This window comes from Phacochoerus africanus, chromosome 10 (assembly GCF_016906955.1).
Source record: "Phacochoerus africanus isolate WHEZ1 chromosome 10, ROS_Pafr_v1, whole genome shotgun sequence".
In the NCBI taxonomy this organism is placed as follows: Eukaryota; Metazoa; Chordata; class Mammalia; order Artiodactyla; family Suidae; genus Phacochoerus; species Phacochoerus africanus.
The window spans coordinates 38,409,424-38,427,412 of record NC_062553.1 but is presented as its reverse complement, the minus strand read 5'-3'; the positions used below and the strand labels follow the sequence as shown (position 1 = coordinate 38,427,412).

At 41.1% G+C, this 17,989-nt stretch overlaps 1 protein-coding gene across 5 annotated transcripts in view; it reads left to right on the top strand.

Moving 5' to 3' along the window:
- FRYL (FRY like transcription coactivator) overlaps nucleotides 1-17,989 on the top strand; it is a 309,775-nt gene that overhangs the window by 232,040 nt on the left and 59,746 nt on the right. For 4 of the 5 annotated variants that reach the window (XM_047799033.1, XM_047799030.1, XM_047799031.1 and 1 more), the window contains 10 exons: nucleotides 3,033-3,201; nucleotides 5,738-5,822; nucleotides 6,621-6,733; nucleotides 7,811-7,961; nucleotides 8,910-9,013; nucleotides 10,908-11,093; nucleotides 12,921-13,125; nucleotides 14,333-14,454; nucleotides 15,296-15,486; nucleotides 17,073-17,167. In XM_047799033.1, the coding sequence (XP_047654989.1) occupies nucleotides 3,033-3,201; nucleotides 5,738-5,822; nucleotides 6,621-6,733; nucleotides 7,811-7,961; nucleotides 8,910-9,013; nucleotides 10,908-11,093; nucleotides 12,921-13,125; nucleotides 14,333-14,454; nucleotides 15,296-15,486; nucleotides 17,073-17,167 (1,421 nt within the window). The remainder of the gene's footprint in view (nucleotides 1-3,032; nucleotides 3,202-5,737; nucleotides 5,823-6,620; nucleotides 6,734-7,810; nucleotides 7,962-8,909; nucleotides 9,014-10,907; nucleotides 11,094-12,920; nucleotides 13,126-14,332; nucleotides 14,455-15,295; nucleotides 15,487-17,072; nucleotides 17,168-17,989) is intronic. The other variant, XM_047799032.1, reaches the window with a different exon arrangement.

Genomic DNA, 17,989 nt, shown 5'->3' with positions numbered 1-17,989 from the left:
AAGTGGAGACCACAAAACTTAGGGTTTTAATAATTGTCCCTATTAGGAGTTGGTGCTGGGATGTTAGAGCAGGAAGGGAAGTGAGAGTTAAGTGCCTGTGGAATTGTGCCCTAAAGCTTCTGGAAGCAGGGAAAGGCATGCTAGGAGATAAACAGTGAAGAATAGAGCAGTCTTTTGCCTTCTAGGGGGGGAAGCAGTACTTAAATCTGCTCAAGTTAAGAGAACAATATGAAACTATCAAACATGAATATTAAACTGAATATATATATACATACATGTAAACACACACATTGTATACGTGTAGATAGAATTCTCACTCACATGGTAGCATCTCCTTAAAGTATATTCCACAGAAGACTAGCTCTATAGAATATGGCTGCAAGCTCTTTCAGCAGATCTTACTTTTTAAAATTTTTTTATTTGTGCATTTTTAAATTTTTATTATAGTTGATTTATAATGTTCTGTCAATTTCTGCTGTACAGCAAAGGGACCCAGATAAATATATATACATATATACACGTTCTTTTCCTCACATTATCCTCCATCATGTTCCATCACAAGTGATTAGATATAGTTCCCTGTGCTATACAGCAGGATCTCATTGCTTATCCACTCCAAATGCAGTAGTTTGCATCTACTGTTTCATTTTTAATTTTATCGAAGTATAGCTGATTTACAATGTTGTGTTAATTTCTATTGTACAGCAAAGAGATTCAGCTATACAAATATATTTTCTATTCCATTGTGGTTTATCATAGGATATGCATGTAGTTCCCTGTGCCAACAGTAGGACCTTGTTTGTCCATCCTAGATATACTAGTTTGCATCCTAGATTTACTAGTTTGCATATACTTGAACTAGCATATAGCTTTGCTTTACCCAGCATTTCCCCAGCTAACTTGATTCCTGAAAGCATTGTTCTGAAGGCATGTCACAGAATTACTCTTCATGGAGAGGCCTTCAGAGGAAGGTGAGTGTATGGCACAAATCAGCAGGACCCCACAATACCTCTCTGACCACGTCCTGATAGTCTCCCTCAGCGCCCCCCACCCCCAACCACACTGACCCCTGCCCTCACACCAAGCATCCCACCTACCAGTCTTGGCGCTTACTCTCCTCTCTCCCCTGACAGCCACGTGGCTCATTCCTGCACCTCCTTCTCGTGTTTCCTTGGATGTCAGTCCTCATTGACACCTTTGCTGATCATCTTGTCTAAAACTGTAAATGCCCCACCCACACTCTTCTTTTCCTTTCCTTCTTCTCATTGATTTTCCTAGCGCTTGTCATCAAACTTATTATATCTGTTACCTTTTTGCCTCAGTCCACTCCAAAAGAGCAGTAATTTTCGTTTGGTTCATTGCCATCTTGCTGGAGCCTGGGCTCATCCCTGACACATAGAAAGTGCCCCTTAATTGGTTGAATGAGTAAATTCCCTGGTGGCCTAGCAAGTTGAGGATCCAGCATTGTCACTACTGTGGCTTGGGTTCAGGCCCTGGCCTGGGAACTTCTGCATGCCATGAATGCAACCCCCCAAAAATGTTTAAGAGCTATTCTTAATGACAACAATAAAAATAGTAACTTCTTAGTTATCATTTCTTCTTAAATATCATTGTTATAGGCCAGGCATGGTACAAGCACTTCGTACGTGTTATTTGATTCCCAGAAGAAATCTGTGAGTCTGGTAACATTGCTGCAGTTTTATAGATGAAGAAAATAAGGCAGAGGGAAGAGGGATTTCCTCCAAGTCACACACCCGTTTAGCTCTATCTTTATAATAGAGCTGGAATTCCAACCCAACCCGTTTGGTAAAAAGTTAGTGAAAGCTTCTTCTTGGGCAGGCAGTGTAGCTAAGGGTGGGCGTGGGGCTTGAAGACTTGACACGATTAGGGCAAAGGTGCAGAGGCAGAAATGCACCGAACTGGTCAGAAGGGATTGAACTTGAGAACAGAGAATTAGCAAATACAGCGGGTTGGGTAGATGAAGAGCTGACTGTGGAAAGTCAGTTAGCATCAGGTAAGGGCAATCAGGTTTTTATGATATGATAAAGCATGTTTTAAGATTTGGCAAGGGGCCATCTAAAGCAGAGCTTCTCGTACATCTGCGTGCACATGAGTCATCTGGAGATCTTGTTCTGGTTCCGATTCTAGAGTTAGGAGCAGGGCCTGAGATTCTGTATTTCTAGAAGTTTCCAGATGATGAAGCCTATTCTACAAGGACCACATTCTGAGTAATGAGGATTGAAGTAGGGAGGGGAAAAAAAAGAGACTGTTTACTAATCAACCTATTTCAATAATACGCATTACTAAAACAGACTTTTAAAGAGTATATGCTGAAATTTTTTTTTTTTTCACTTCATTAACTCATGCTGGGTGCTAGGTGTTTTTAAGCGCTTTATAGATTTTAATTTATTTCATTCCAACGACTGTACAAAGGAGGTGCTGTTGTCCCCAACTGCAGAAGAGAGAACAGAGGGGAATGTCCCAGGTCACATAGCTAGTAAAAGTGCCATCCACACCCCCATCCAGACTGTCATTCGAGTTGTAGCTTAGTTCTAGACCCTTGCTCTTCACCACCGCTTGATACTGCTGGTTGAATCCAGAGAATGGCAACGGCAGAAGAAAAGATAAAATCCTGCGCTTCAAGGCTGGCTGAATGACAATATGAGGAAACTCTTAGGATGGTATTAATTGAAAGCTTTCCCATTGAAAAAAGAAACTGATGTATAGGAAAGGCACATTAGCTTTTCCGAAGGGAAAAAAAAAAAGGCAACACATAAAGGAAGCAGCTAACTTTATGGACACCATGAAACAATATAGTCGGGTCATCCTATCAAGATGTTGAGGATTGGAGGGCGGGCAGAGCAGTGTTTATAAGGCTGATCCATGTCTGATTGCTGATTGATGTCTCTTTGCATTGAGATTGTGCTCATTCTTCTACCACTTAACGTTGAACGAACTCTGATAAAATCTGTCTCAAGTCGGTGAGATAAAACTTGTGCTTTTTCTCTTCCAAACGATTTCTTCTGTGACAGGTGAAGAAAGTTATTGTCTATTTAGGTAGAGACAAAACAATGCAGTTGCTGGAAGAACTGGTGAGTGAGCTTCAGCTGACGGACCCTGTCAGTTCGGGTGTCACCCACATGGATAATCCCCCCTACTACCGCATCACTTCCAGCTACAAAATCCCTTCCGTCACCTCAGGTGAGAACTTGGTTCACACTGTTTACTTTGTTTCTGGTTTTGTTTTTTTTTTTCTTTTTTTCTTTCTTTCTTTTTTCTTTCCCCCCTGCTTTTTATGGCCGCACCCTCGGCATATGGAGGTTCCCAGGCTAGGGGTTGAATCAGAGCCATGGCTGCTGGTCTACACCACAGCCACAGCAACGCCAGATCCGAGCCACATCTGTGACGCACACCACAGCTCAGGGCAATGCCAGATCCTTAACCCACTGAGCAAGGCCAGGGATCGAACCAGCAACCTCATGGTTCCTCGTCGGATTTGTTTCTGCTGTGCTACAAGGGGAACTCCCCACACTGTTTAATTTTGATCAAGAGAGAAGGTTTTCCATGATTGTTCATTTTAGCAAGTGTTTGCTTGAAAAGTCATCATAAAGAAAACAAGCAAATGTGAGTCATGCATCTAACTTGACAAAACTTTGTAAATCCTCATATGAGTAAAATTTGGTAAATCCTCAAATGTAAGTGTTCATGATATGATAGAAGAAAACATATTTGCATACTTGTTCTGAACCAGAATATACATTTATATATCCCTAGACAACAAATGCTTTTATAAAACGAGTATAAGTAGGATGTAAATATAGAAAATGCTCACTATTGAAATTACCATGTAATTTCATATTATAATTATGTGGGTATCTATTATACAAACTATCCATTGATGTAAATGTATATACTTTTATGTATATACATATAATTATTGCAGTATTTTGAGTTGAAGAAAGTGCATCCCTTAAGGAATCATTTCCATTGAAAATTGATATGATATCTGAGCTGTTATAGATTAAATTTCTGTGAATGTTTTTGTCATTCAGTTTATATTAAATGTTTTGGTGACGTTAATACCATTGTTTTATAATTAGAAATCTTTTATGCTATATTTTTTTTATGGTTTTTAAAATTGAAGTATGAGAGTGTTTTTTTAATTAGATTTTTTTTTAGTAGTGTCCCATTCGTCTTTCATGGTTGAACTACCCTTCTCCCAGTAAAAGTTCTTTTTTCTTTTGTTGCTGTTTGTTTTGATTTGTCTTGTTTTTTGTTTTTTTGTTTTTGCTTTTTAGGGCCACACTCATGGCATATGAAAGTTCCCAGGCTGTAGGTCAAATCAGAGCTACAGCTGCCGATCTACACCACAGCCACAGCCACACAGGATCCAAGCTGCATCTGCAGCCTCCACCACAGCTCACCATAACACCGGATCCTTAACCCACTGAGTGAGGCCAGGGATCAAACCCGCATCCTCATGGACACCATTCGGGTTCATTACCACTGAGCCACAACAGGAGCTCCTGATTTGTCTTAATTATAGCTTTCCTCAAAAGCCTACCAACTCTAGACCTATCTTTTCCTAAACAGTGATACATTGAAAATTATAATTGGTAAACCAATTATAATGGAAAAAATAAAAGTCATTTTAAAAGAAAAGTTGATTGGATAGTCTGTAGGTATATATGGAACTTATTGATTTTGTCCTCTGTTGCATGATGATTTCATTGATCTAAGTGTCTATAGGTCTTTTCTCTTGCACTGATTAGATTCCTGAGAGAAAACTCTTGCAGTCATCTCCCTAGAGTAGAGGATATAGGGGTATGGATGTGTGTCCAATTACATATAATCCATAGATACACACACACACACACACACATTCTTCAAGCCTTTGGTGGCTCATTGGGGTAAGAAGGTTGCAAGGGGGTCTGATCTCAAATTTCAGTATGTCTGTATGTTTTTTCTTAGTCCTCATATTCTCAATAAAGTACTGCCTCTTTCACCTGTATATGGTGTGCCCTAGTACAGAAACCTTCTGACCTGTCCTCAGAAAAGACTTCTGGAAGAGAGGGAAGACAGCCACTTACAAGAGGCATGGGGGTAGGTCTTGGGGACCAGCTACTTCTGAAATAGATTTTCAACCAATCCTGACATTTTTAGCACCTCCTTCAATCCCTATTTCCTGGAAGAACTTGAGGCCGCTAATTCCTGAGCCTTTTGGAGGTTCAGCCATATAGATATAGAAGCTTCTTGGTTTCTTCCACTAAGAGCTCTGGATTCAGGCATCTTAGCACTTAATTACTTCTTGTCCATTTATTTTCCAACATCCATCATTTGTTGCTGTATCCTTCCTTCATGGCCCTTCAGAGTACATTTCTTTTTAAAAATCATCTTCTCTGGGAGTTCCCACTGTGGTGCAGTGAGTTAAGGATCCAGCATTGTCACTGTAGCCGCTCAGGTCTCTGCAGAGGCATGGGTTCAATCTCCAGCCTGGCACAGTGGGTGAAAGATCCTGCATTGCTGCAGCTGTGGCATAGGCCAGCAGCTGCAGCTTGGATTCAATTCCTGGCCTATGACCTTCCATATGCTGCAGGTATGGCTATTTAAAGGAAAAAAAAAAAAAATCACCTTCTCATTTTCGAGGAGTTTTGACATTTACAATTTGAAATCTTTTGTTCTTATTGAGTTATCTCAGGCTTTAAATTCACCAATTTGGTTTTATTTCTGATTATAGGAACTACTTCTAGTAGCAATACAATGGTGGCTCCCATGGATGGCAATCCCGATAATAAGCCCATAAAAGAGAATATTGAAGAGAGGTAAGTACTTCTCTGCTCTCCCTTAGCCTTTCAGTTTCTCAGATACTGATTATCATCAGAATAAATGATCATTTCCACATTTGAATATATATGTCATTGTGTTGAAATTCTAGCAAAATATATTTCCATGTTAGAAATTGTCGGAATTTCCGTCATGGCTCAGCGGAAACAAATCTGACTAGCATCCATGAGGATGCAGGTTCAATCCCTGGCCTCACTCAGTGGGTCAAGGATCCACTATTGCCGTGAGCTGTGGTGTAGATTGCAGATGCAGCTCAGATCCCACGTTGCTATGGCTGTGGTGTGGGCCAGCAGCTATAGCTCCGATTCGACCCCTAGCCTGGGAACCTCCATATACTGTGGTGCGGCCCTAAAAAGACCAAAAAAAGAAAAGAAAAAAAGGAAAAAAGAAAAAAAAAAGAAATCGTCCCCATTGACTACTTTAAGATCAAAGATGCTGGCATGCTTGATTTTTTAAAATGTAGCAATGAGTATGATCACTCGCTTTTTGTGCTTTTGCATGTTTTAAACTTTCCGAAGTGGGTATTTACTCTGCCTTTTTTCTATGAAATAGATTTCACCAGCATGTCATTAGCACACCAATTTAAGAAAACTCATCCCATAGAAATCCTTGCCCTCAAAGCTTAAGGTTTTGAATTGGGTGGTGGAAATTCATATATATCGTAGTGAACTTTAGTGTTTTGTGTACTGTTCTTTTTTAAACATAGAAAATGCACCATAAAGTGCAAGTACTCTTTTGCCATGAACTGTGACTAACTTCAACGATCATTCCCGTAGCTATGTGCATCTAGACATCTACAGTGGACTAAACAGTCATTTAAATCGTCAACATCACAGACTAGAATCTCGATACAGTAGCAGCTCTGGAGGATCTTATGAAGAAGAAAAAAGTAATACATTCCAAATGTTTCTTTTTTATACCTACCATGGCCAGGTGTATTAATGTTGATAAATATATTCTTCCAGTTAATTGCTTTTAAGACGAGTATTGAACTGCCACTAGTGGTGTTCCAACATAATGTGAAATGTCTTGATGTTAAGAAGCAATGAAAGTGGGGGAAATATGTTTTCAAAGCACAGGTTCTCTGTAAATAAATCAAAAGGCACATAAGAATTCGTTGTCAAGGAGTTCCCTGGTGGCTCAGTGGGTTAAGGCTCTGGCATTGTCACTGCCGTGACACAGATTCAATCCCTGGCCCGGGAACATCCACTTACTGTGGGTAAGGCCAAAAAAGTGAATTAGTTCTCGAGAAGAATCATAGAACAGACAGTGGCAACAGGTTGCTTTTTCGAGTAGGTATGATCTTTCACCACGGATTCATGTTTTACTAAAATGTCTCCCTTGCAGTTGCAAAATGAATAATCTGAGTCTCGCTGTAACACTGTGGTGGGGTGGAATAAGAACACAAACAAGCCTTCAGACTGGGAAGGGACCCTGAAGATGATCTGGTCCAATCTCCTCATTTTGCATGTGATAGAACTGAGGTCCAGAGAGGTTAAGTGACTTACCCACGTCACACAGAACTCACATGTCCTGATGGGCTTTTTTACTGCACCCTGCAGCCCCACTGCGGTAGAGCAGATTTCCTTTGAAGATGGGTTTGTATCGGCCCTATTTCAGGAAATTTAGAACTGAGTAACTAACCAGAAGGCCCTTGTTACAAGGCAGCTTTACCTACAATGTGGTCTCATAGCTTGGACATCAGTGATGGGATCACGACCAAGTGCTCTTGGAGTTTTGTTTTGATATAAAGAATGGAACCTGACTGGATAGCTCTCTTCTCGCTCTGATTTGCTTACTCTGATAATATTCTAGTACTCAGGTCTTCCTCGCAAACGTATGTCAACATAGTGGGAAATCCTTTGTATCACTTGCCAATGCTGTACATAGTTGGTGTCTTACTAGAGTTTGCTTATATTGGCAGAACGTAGATGGTGTAGACAATGAGATCATTTTATTTTGATAGGTGATTCAATGCCACTTTATTCTAATTGGCGCCTGAAAGTGATGGAGCATAATCAAGGAGAGCCACTACCCTTCCCACCAGCTGGAGGCTGCTGGTCACCACTGGTGGATTACTTGCCCGAAACGTCATCACCTGGATTACCTCTTCACAGGTGGACCCCAGCGTCATTCCTATTTCATATGAGCCAAATCTGCTTAACACTTTCGGCTTTCTTTACGCTATCTGACAACGCAGAGTACGAGCAACCTTCTTGCTTTCAACTTCGATCAGTGTGTTTAGATTTTAAGAGATCTAAAAACTCGAAATTCTGTTTACCCTTAACATTATGGAATCTATTTCTGCTGCTGCTGCTTTTCTGGGTGTCTGGCATAGTTACTTGACCTTTCTGGGACCCAGTTACTACATCTGAACAAAATACTATGTTCTGGGCGTAGGCACTAGTATTTGGAATTAAGCTGACTTCCGCCTAGCAAAAAAAATCCCCATCGCACCGTTAACTGTGTTCTTTCAAAATTTATTAATGTACCAAACGTGGATCGAACACCTACTATGTGGCAAGCAGTGTGCTAGGTATTAGGGCTGAAGATGAAGAAAATATGGCCCTTGATTTTGAGGCGCCCTTAGCAGATACGTTTTTTTCTAGAACTATCACTTAACGAGGTTTCTTCTGCTGTACTTCTCTTTCTTCTTTTTTTTTCTTGAGAACGTTGTATTTTTCTGTAAAATACAATATTAAAATCTTCAAGTCATTTGCACAAGACTTCCTCTGGGTTTCTTCTAATGAAAGATTAATAATGCTGGAGTTCCCATCGTGGCGCAGTGGTTAACGAATCCGACTAGGAACCATGAGGTTGCGGGTTCGGTCCCTGCCCTTGCTCAGTGGGTTAAGGATCCGGTGTTGCCGTGAGCTGTGGTGTAGGTTGCAGACATGCCTCGGATCCCGTGTTGCTGTGGCTCTGGCGTAGGCCGGTGGTTGCACCTCCGATTCAACCCCTAGCCTGGGAACCTCCATATACCGCGGGAGCGGCCCAAGAAATAGCAAAAAGACAAAAAATAATAATAATAATAAAAATAAAAATAATGCTCTTGTTTGTCACAGGTGTAACATAGCCGTGATCCTTTTGACGGATCTGATCATTGATCATAGTGTGAAGGTGGAATGGGGAAGCTACCTCCATCTTCTGCTTCATGCCATTTTTATAGGTAATAAATATGGGGGTCTTATTCCTTCATTTTTTATTTTTGGGATAATTGCAAGGCAGTGTGGTTTGTTCATTTGGTTTGAACCGGTTGCATTTCTTTACTTATTTTTATTTTTTGTTGGGGTAGAGTGGAGTCACAGTGTTAGTTTCAAGTGTACAAATAGTGCTTCAAAATTTTTATAGATCCTACTCCATTCGTATTTATTGCCAAATATTGGCTGTATTGCCTGTGCTGTACAGTATATCCTTATAAGTTATTTATTTTATGCAGGGTGGGTTGTAGCTCTTTAGTTCCCAACCCCTATCTTGCCCCTCCTCCCTTCCTTCTCCCCACTGGAAAACACTAGGTTGTTTTCCATCTCTGTGAGTTGGCTTCTATTTTGCTGTATTCACTAGTTTGTTTTGTTTTTTAGATTTCACACATAAGTGATAACATAGAGTATTTGTCTTTTTTTGTCTGACTTACTTCACTAAGCATAGTTCCCTCCAGGTCTACCATGTTGTTGCAAATGGCCTTATTTCATTCTTTTTTATGGCTGTGTAGTATTCCTGTGTGTATGTGTATGCACCACATTTTATTTATCCACTCATCTATTGATGGACACTTAGGTTGCTTCTATTTCTTCGCTGTTGTAAATAATGCTGCTGTGAACATTGGGGTACATGTATCTTTTCTAGTATTTTTGTTTTCTTTGGATGTATAGCCAGGAGTGGAATTGCTGGATCACATAATAGATCTATTTTTCATTTTTTGAGGAACTTCCATATTGTTTTCCACAGTGGGAAAGACAATACAATTCCAAGGAAGTTTCAATATGTTTCTTTGCCTATTTTTTATATGTTATTTCCATGACACTTTTTACTGTGATTCTTACAGTCCAGAGGGAAGTTATTCCTAGCTTCTCTTTAACTACAAACAAGTCTATTATGCCCATTCCTATTCCTATCATATGGTCTGTCATATTGTACACAAAAACACACTTACCCTCCAGTAGGAAAAATGCTATAACAAGAGTAAATTTAATTTACCTCTGGGACTGGAAACTTTCAGAGTAAATGGAGAATTGAAAAGGGGTCAGTTTCCCAAAAGATTTAGATTGGGGACAGTCTGATTATCGCAGCTAAAACTCTGTTGTGCCCTCTGAAACAAACACATGGAATCCATCATATTGCCAACACTTTCCACGCTTGTAGGATTGCTCTCCTGAAGCAAGTGACTTCAGGAAAGGGCTACCTTCTCTTAAATTTTCCTGATATAGTAGTTCCCGTTATAGCGCAGCAGAAGCAAATCTGACTAGTATCCATGAGGACACAGGTTCAATCCCTGACCTCGCTCCGTGGGTTAAGGATCTGGCATTGCCATGAGCTGTGGTGTAGGTCTCAGATGTGGCTCAGATCTGGCATTGCTGTGGCTGTGGTGTAGGCTGGCATCTGTAGCTCCGATTCGACCCCTAGCCTGGGAACCTCCATATGCCACAGATGTGGCCCTAAAAAGAAAAAAAAAATTCCTGATATGTACTGTGTATATATTGTTTCATTCCTTCAGTAAGGAAGCATCTACTGACTTTCTGTTATATTCTAGGCAGAAAAAAAATAGGCTTGCCTTAAAAAGTTCCATCTAGTGTTATGTAATGGAGTAATAATTTCTCAGCGATGACTACATTTTAGACATAAAATGCATGAGAAACTTGTCTTGATTCCCCCCAGTCCAATGGGACCACAGGCTGTCGCAAAAGGGGACACAAACTCGAGGCCGATAAAAAAACTTGATGCCGTGTGTCATGCTCCCCAACGTGTTTTCTGTAATTTCTGCTTCTCTTTTTAACATATGCGTTGGTAACAAGAACACGCATTCTTTCCCTTTACTGATGCTGATTTTCTGCTCTTCTCTTTAGGGTTTGACCACTGCCACCCTGAGGTGTATGAACATTGCAAACGCCTGCTTCTGCACTTACTCATAGTGATGGGATCCAACAGTAACATCCGAACTGTTGCTTCTGTCCTTCTCAGGAACAAGGAGTTTAATGAGCCCAGGGTGCTTACAGTCAAACAAATTGCACACTTAGATTATACTTTCACAGGTATTTGCTTTAAAAGTACCATTTGCAAGTGGAATCGTACTTCCTTCATGTCCTGCATTAGAGAAAGTCAACTACAGTTGAAACATTAGGGAACATTATTTTAAATGTAGTTTAATTTTTGTTGTTGTTTTTTGTTTGTTTGTTTTGTCTTTTTGCCTTTTCTAGGGCCGTTCCCGTGGCATATGGAGGTTCCCAGGCTAGGGGTCGAATCGGAGCTGTAGCCGCCAGCCTACACCACAGCCACAGCAACACAGGATCCGAGCTGCGTCTGTGACCTACACCACAGCTCACGGCAACACCAGATCCTTAACCCACTGAGCAAGGCCAGGGATCGAACCTGCAACTTCATGGTTCCTAGTTGGATTCGTTAACCACTGCACCACGGCGGGAACTCCTAAATGTAGTTTTATTATTCTAAGCACCATGGACTTTGATTTACTAACCCGTAAAAGAAGGCATTAAATTTGGAGAATTTGAATCTCTATTGCTTCTAGAGATCTTCGTCATAAAAATGGTAAACTCTCAACGTGTCAGTTAAAGGTACAATGAAAGAGTGGCTCAATTTGGTGAGTACTGGTGGTGAAAAAGCTGGCGAACTTGTCTTAGATTCCTTCTGCTGTCAAGATCTGAAAAATTGACAAAGGAAGACATTTAAAATTTTGTATTGACTCAGTTATACTGATGGCATTTCAAATGTTATACATCTTAAAGTCTAGTGAGTTACAAATTACATGTTTTGAAGTAGTGAGGTCCAAATTAATGAGTTTAATGTAAAATTTATTTCACTGTGGATGTGAATTTTTTTACTTTTCAAGTTATATTTTCTTTTTCCCTAAATAGCCCTAATTTAGGTATTTCATTCATCAGTATTATCAATTTATAATAGATGATCTATAAAATAATTATTTTTAAAAATTGAAATAGGAGTTCCTGTCGTGGCTCAGTGGAAACAAACCCCACTAGTATCCATGAGGACTTGGGTCCGACCCCTGGCCTCGCTCAGCGGGTCAAGGATCTGGCATTGCCATGAGCTGTGGTACAGGTCACAAGCACGCTCGGATCTGGCATTGCCATGAGCTCTGGTACAGGTCACAAGCACGCTCGGATCTGACATTGCTGTGGCTGTGGCGTAGGCTGGCTGCTGTAGCTCTGATTCAACCCCTAGCCTGGGAACCTTCATGTGCCGTGGGTTCGGCCCTAAAAATAGCAACCCCCCCCACCCACACACACACAAAACAAGATGAATGGAATAAAGTTTGCTGCCTATTTTATGTTAAAGCATTTCTATCCTATTCCATAGTTTGTATTTGTCATTTATTTTTAGGGGTCTCTTTTGCCATTTTATAAGTATGGGCATTAGGAATAACCTTTAGCATTATTTAATAATTAGCATAACATAAATGTTAACAAATAGACTTTAAAATTGTAAGTAAAATGAAGCAGAAAGGATAAAAATCCTTTCCCTAAGAAATTAAAAATCAGATCACATTATAGAAATGGGAATGACCTAGGATGTTGGAGAAATATGCCCAAATATTGGGAAACTTCCAGTTTCAACTCGGTTCAGCAGATGGCAGCACAGGACTACAAATCTAAGTAATTTGAGTTTTGATAAGAGGCTCTGAAAACAGGGGCTGCTCAAAAACTCCCTTGATAAAGTTTGGTGCTTGTGAGGCTCCAGCAGAGGGCGCGCGCACGCGCGCTTCCGGATCTGCCTCAGCACCTCCAGATTCCCTCATGTCACATGGGATCTGTTAAGGGACCTTTAAATATTGCGGGAGCTTGTTTTCTGTCATCGGGGCATTCACAGCCTTGGGTCTCTCCCAGCAGGTGTTAGTGATTTTATACCTGATTACCAGCCCTCCCCCATGACCGACTCAGGGCTCAGCTCAAGTTCTACCTCCTCTAGTATCAGCTTAGGAAATAACAGCGCTGCCATTTCGCATCTGCACACCACCATCCTCAACGAGGTCGACCTCTCAGTAGAGCAGGATGGAAAAGTCAAAACCCTCATGGAATTCATTACCTCAAGGTAACCTTGGCGGCTCTCACTGTTCTCGCAACATGTCTGTGCTAAGGCATCGTTTCATTTGTCAGCTACGGCGAACCTTGTTTTTCCCCCACGTGTCCTGGACTTGGAATAAACAGTTTGTATCGTGCAGTAGTTAGAAAACTTGATGCAACCGGAGACTTTCTTCATTTGCTCACAATGGTACCTGAGGAGAGCCTTAGTCATGTCTGGATACTGAGTGCCAAAGAGAATACGGTGTTATATGAAAATATCATAGTCTGCTGTCATTAGCCACGTTACCCATCAGTTATCAAATATTTCTGGTCTACTCTTTGCAAAGCACTCTTAGTAAGGATGAAACATAGATGGGGAGAAGGAGGCCGGTATTTCCCCAATAAGAGCAAAATCTCCAAAGGGTGAGCATACAAGTGTCCTTGGAAATGGTGAGTAATCCAGTCTGAATGTGATGCTAAGGGAAGAGTTTCTAGACAAGAAAGCTTGGGAGAATTCAAACTGGGGGGCCCTAACCTGGCCCCCGGTTATAGATCTTTCAAGGTTATAGATCTTTCAAGAAAGGAGACGTTATCAAAAATCTTTGAGCTGGATGGAGAGGGTGGGGGTCCAGTTAAATAAATATGTTGAGAAAACAATCATTCTCGTAGCAAAGTAGATAATAAATTAGAAACGTTAGGGACTAGAGGCAGTGTGACCATATTTTTTTCAGGATACTTTGGGCCTGTGGTAATGAGCTTAACTCTTCTTAACCAAGGTGGTGGCCTTGAGAATACAAAGATCTTTTAAAGAAAGAATCCGCAGGATGTTATTCTGTCCTAAACTTTTCCTGTAGTTTCAGCTTATAAATTCTTTTCTTTGCACGACAGTCTAAATACAGTCTAGCCTCCACAAATTATAATGTCTCTACCCATAATACATAAGCAGTAACCAGTACTCTTCTCACCTGGTCACATCTGTCATCTTTTCCTGCTACCTCTGTGACAGTTTGACTGTGGTGATGGAAGACTTTGAAATTATGCGTAACATGTATCTTCCTCTGCTTGCTCTAGCTCATTGCACATCCAGGTACATAATAATCGTAGACTGTGTGACATGCTGTTTGATTTAATCAACTGCTATCCTTTCTAATGGCAAAAGCACGTGTTAGGTGAGTATGAGTAAAACTTGAATATCTGTTAAAAACCAAGGGAATTAATCTGTTCTCTGTTTTCAGAAAAAGAGGGCCTCTTTGGAACCATGAGGATGTTTCTGCCAAGAATCCTAGCATAAAGAGTGCTGAGCAGTTAACTACATTTTTGAAACATGTGGTTTCTGTTTTTAAGCAGTCAAGCTCAGGTATCTTTTAATAAACATTTCTGATGATACTTTCAGGGAGATATTTTAATGTGATGTCAAAACTTCTTTCTGATAATGTTTAGCCAAAAGTTGACAGTTGACATGTCTAAGTTCAAAAGTTTTAGACAGGTTTTCTTTTTGAACTTATTAGGGACAGATGTGGTTGAAGCACAATTAAGTTACTACTTAAAAAGGAGAATACTGGAGTTCCTGCTGTGGCTCAGCAGATTAGGAACCCAGCCTCCTATCTGTGAGGATGCAGGTTCAATCCCTGGCCTCACTCAGTGGGTTAAGGATCCGGCTGTGATGTAGGTCACAGATGCAACTTGGATCTGACATTGCTGTGGCTGTGGTGTAGGCCGGCAGCTACTGATTAGACCCCTAGCCTGGGAACCTCCATATGCCATGGGTGCAGCCCTAAAAAGACAAAAAAATAAATAAATAAAATGCAAATGGAATTTAATGGCAAGGAAAAAGCATTTAATAACTTATAAAATGTTAATGCCTGCCCTGTGTGCTGGATACTGTACTGATTGACACTGGGTTTAAAAGAGCTATCGGGAATTCTCACTGTGGCACAGTGGGTTAATGATCCAGCTTGTCTCTGTAGCTATGCTGGTTCGATCCCCAGCCTGCTGCAGTGGGTTAAGGATCTCGCTTTGCTGCAGCTGCGGCATAGGTCGCAGATGTGGCTCCGTTTCAGTCCCTGGCCTGGGAACGTCTATATGCCATGGGCGCAGCCATAAGAGGAAAAATAAAATAAAATGGTTAACAGTCTCTGATCCTAACCCCTATATTCTGCAAAACAAGAAGCACTTACTGGTTTCCTTTGTTTTCACAGAAGGAATTCATTTGGAACGTCATCTTAGCGAGGTTGCCCTACAGACCGCACTTTCTTGTTCCTCTCGACACTATGCTGGGAGATCCTTTCAGATTTTCAGGGCCCTAAAGCAGCCTCTTTCTGCAACTACACTTTCTGATGTTCTCTCCAGGCTTGTAGAAACTGTAGGGGACCCAGGAGAAGATGCACAGGTAGGTCATGAAATTCTTTGAGCAGTTCCTTGTTGTCAAGGACTGAGGGCCCAATATAAATCACAGCAGGCAGAGCAAGATAGTGGTCGTATAGAATTATTAGTGTCAGGTGCTAACATGCGGACAAAGAATTAAATTACAACATTGTGTGATTAATATGTAATATTACTAATTGAATTTGATCGTGCCTATCAGAAACAGCTTTCTACACACGCCCCTAGATATTATCTAGAGGACATTAAAGTTAGATGTAAAACAGAGTGTTTGAATTTCATTTCTAAAGAGAAACTAGGGGAAATACTGCAGAAGAGAACTTAGGTAGGTCTGTACAGACGCCTGATTTTTTTTAACACTGTTTTAGACGCTGAGGATACAATCGTGAGCAAGACAAAGTACCTTGCATTGTAGAGCTCCTATTTCATTGGGGGAAACAAGCCTTGAATCCACCCATAGTGTAGAGGACTCTTTTACTTAGTGATGAATGCTGTGAAAATAGGTAGGATTACAGTGATGGGGGAAGGGGGTTGTCTTATATATGATCATTGGAGAAGATGAGTTTGGAACCCATTTAAATAAAGTGAGCCCTGTGATAACCTAGGGAAGCGGCCAGAGGGACATAGCACTAACATGTGCAAAGGCCCTGAGGCAGAAGCTTTTTAGAGGAACATCAAGCAAACCTGTGTGGCTAGAATATACTGGATGGGAACATGTAGAAACAAGAGATTGATGATGTTGGCAGGTTCTCATCATGTGAAGTCTGAGAGGTTCTGGTGAGAGGTGAGGTGGGGTTTTAGTCTGAACTGATGGGACACCACCCTTAGGTTTAAAAAGGAGGGTGATGATATGATTTGCTTTTTTAAAAACTCACCCTAGGAGTTCCCATCGTGGCTCAGCGGAAACGCATCTGACTAGCATCCATGAGGATGCAGGTTCAATCCCTGGCCTCGCTCAGTGGGTTAAGGATCCAGCCTTGCCACGAGCTGTGATGTAGGTCGCAGACGTGGCTCGGATCCTGCACTGCTGTGACTGTGGTGTGGGCTGGCAGTTACAGCTCCAATTCAGCCCCTAGCGTGGGAACCTCTATATGGCACAGTTGCGGCCCTAAAAAAAAAAAATTAAAAATAAAATTTAAAAAAAACTTCACCCTGCAGGCTAAGTGGAGTCCTTAGGAAAGTAAGAGAGGTCTGTTAAGAGGCCATTTGTAAGAGTCCAGGCCAAAATGGTGATGATTTAGATCAGGAAAAACTATGGAGGCAGAAAAAAGAAGTCAGAGTAAGGGTATGTTTTCAAAGTATTCTTTTCAAGACCTGCCAATGGATTCAATTTAGATGTGAGTGTAAGGAAAAGGGCTGGCTCCTAGATTTCTGGTTTAAGCAATTTTGAGTGAATTTTGTTGCGGTCGTAATCAATTTGTACCATTAGTGTGATGCATTTTCATCAATCAGCAAGATCATGTTGCTCAAGAGTTTCATTATTTCGTAATATTAATGTGGAGTTTGTCCTCTGTTAAAATCTCATCAGGAAGTACATTGCAGTTTCTTCTTTCCAGAACCTAATTAATTAAAATCTGCCCTTTTTTCCCCTAGGGATTTGTGATTGAGCTGCTTCTCACGTTGGAATCTGCAATAGATACTTTGGCTGAAACCATGAAGCATTATGATCTTCTTTCTGCCCTTTCTCAGTAAGACTTTAAAACCGGGCAACCAGTAGATATGTATATAGAGCCTCAATAGCTAAATATGTATAACATTAGGAGTTCCCTTCGTGGTGCAGCAGTTAACGAATCCAACTAGGAACCATGAGGTTTCGGGTTCGATCCCTGGCCTTGCTCCGTGGGTTAAGGATCTGGCGTTGCCATGAACTGTGGTGTAGGTTGCAGACACAGCTCAGATCTGGTGTTGCTGTGGCTGTGGTGTAGGCTGGCAGTGGTAGCTCTGATTTGCCCCCTAGCCTTGGGAACCTCCATATGCCATGGGTGTGGCCCTAGAAGAAGAAGAAGAAAAAAATATGTATAACATTAAATTGTTCTAATATTAGTTGTGAGACTAACACTCCAGAATTCAGACGGATGACTAGTGGGAAAATGAGCCTCAGACAGTGAGGATGTGTGAAAAGTCACAGGGCTAGTAAGTGGCGATGCCGTTCGTGTGACATCCTGGTCAGAGACATTTCGGCTGTGCTACTTGGTTTCAGCCCCCAGTGGTGGACTCTGTTCCTGCCACATTCAGCATCCTGTGGTCCCCACACCTCAGAACTCCCACCTTCCACGTTTTGTCCCTTCTTCCTGGACCTGTCTTCAAACTTTTTCCTCCTTCCAAATCCCCAATTGATTTATCCGTCAAGTCCCATCTCAATATCCCCTCCTAGCCAAGCCTTTCTAACTGCCCCCAGGGGATGCTAATCATTCCATCCTCTGCATTCTCACAGTATTTTCTTAACATTTTAATAACAGTAACTAACAGGGCATCATTTATCCATTTACATAGATGTTAATATTCCTAGC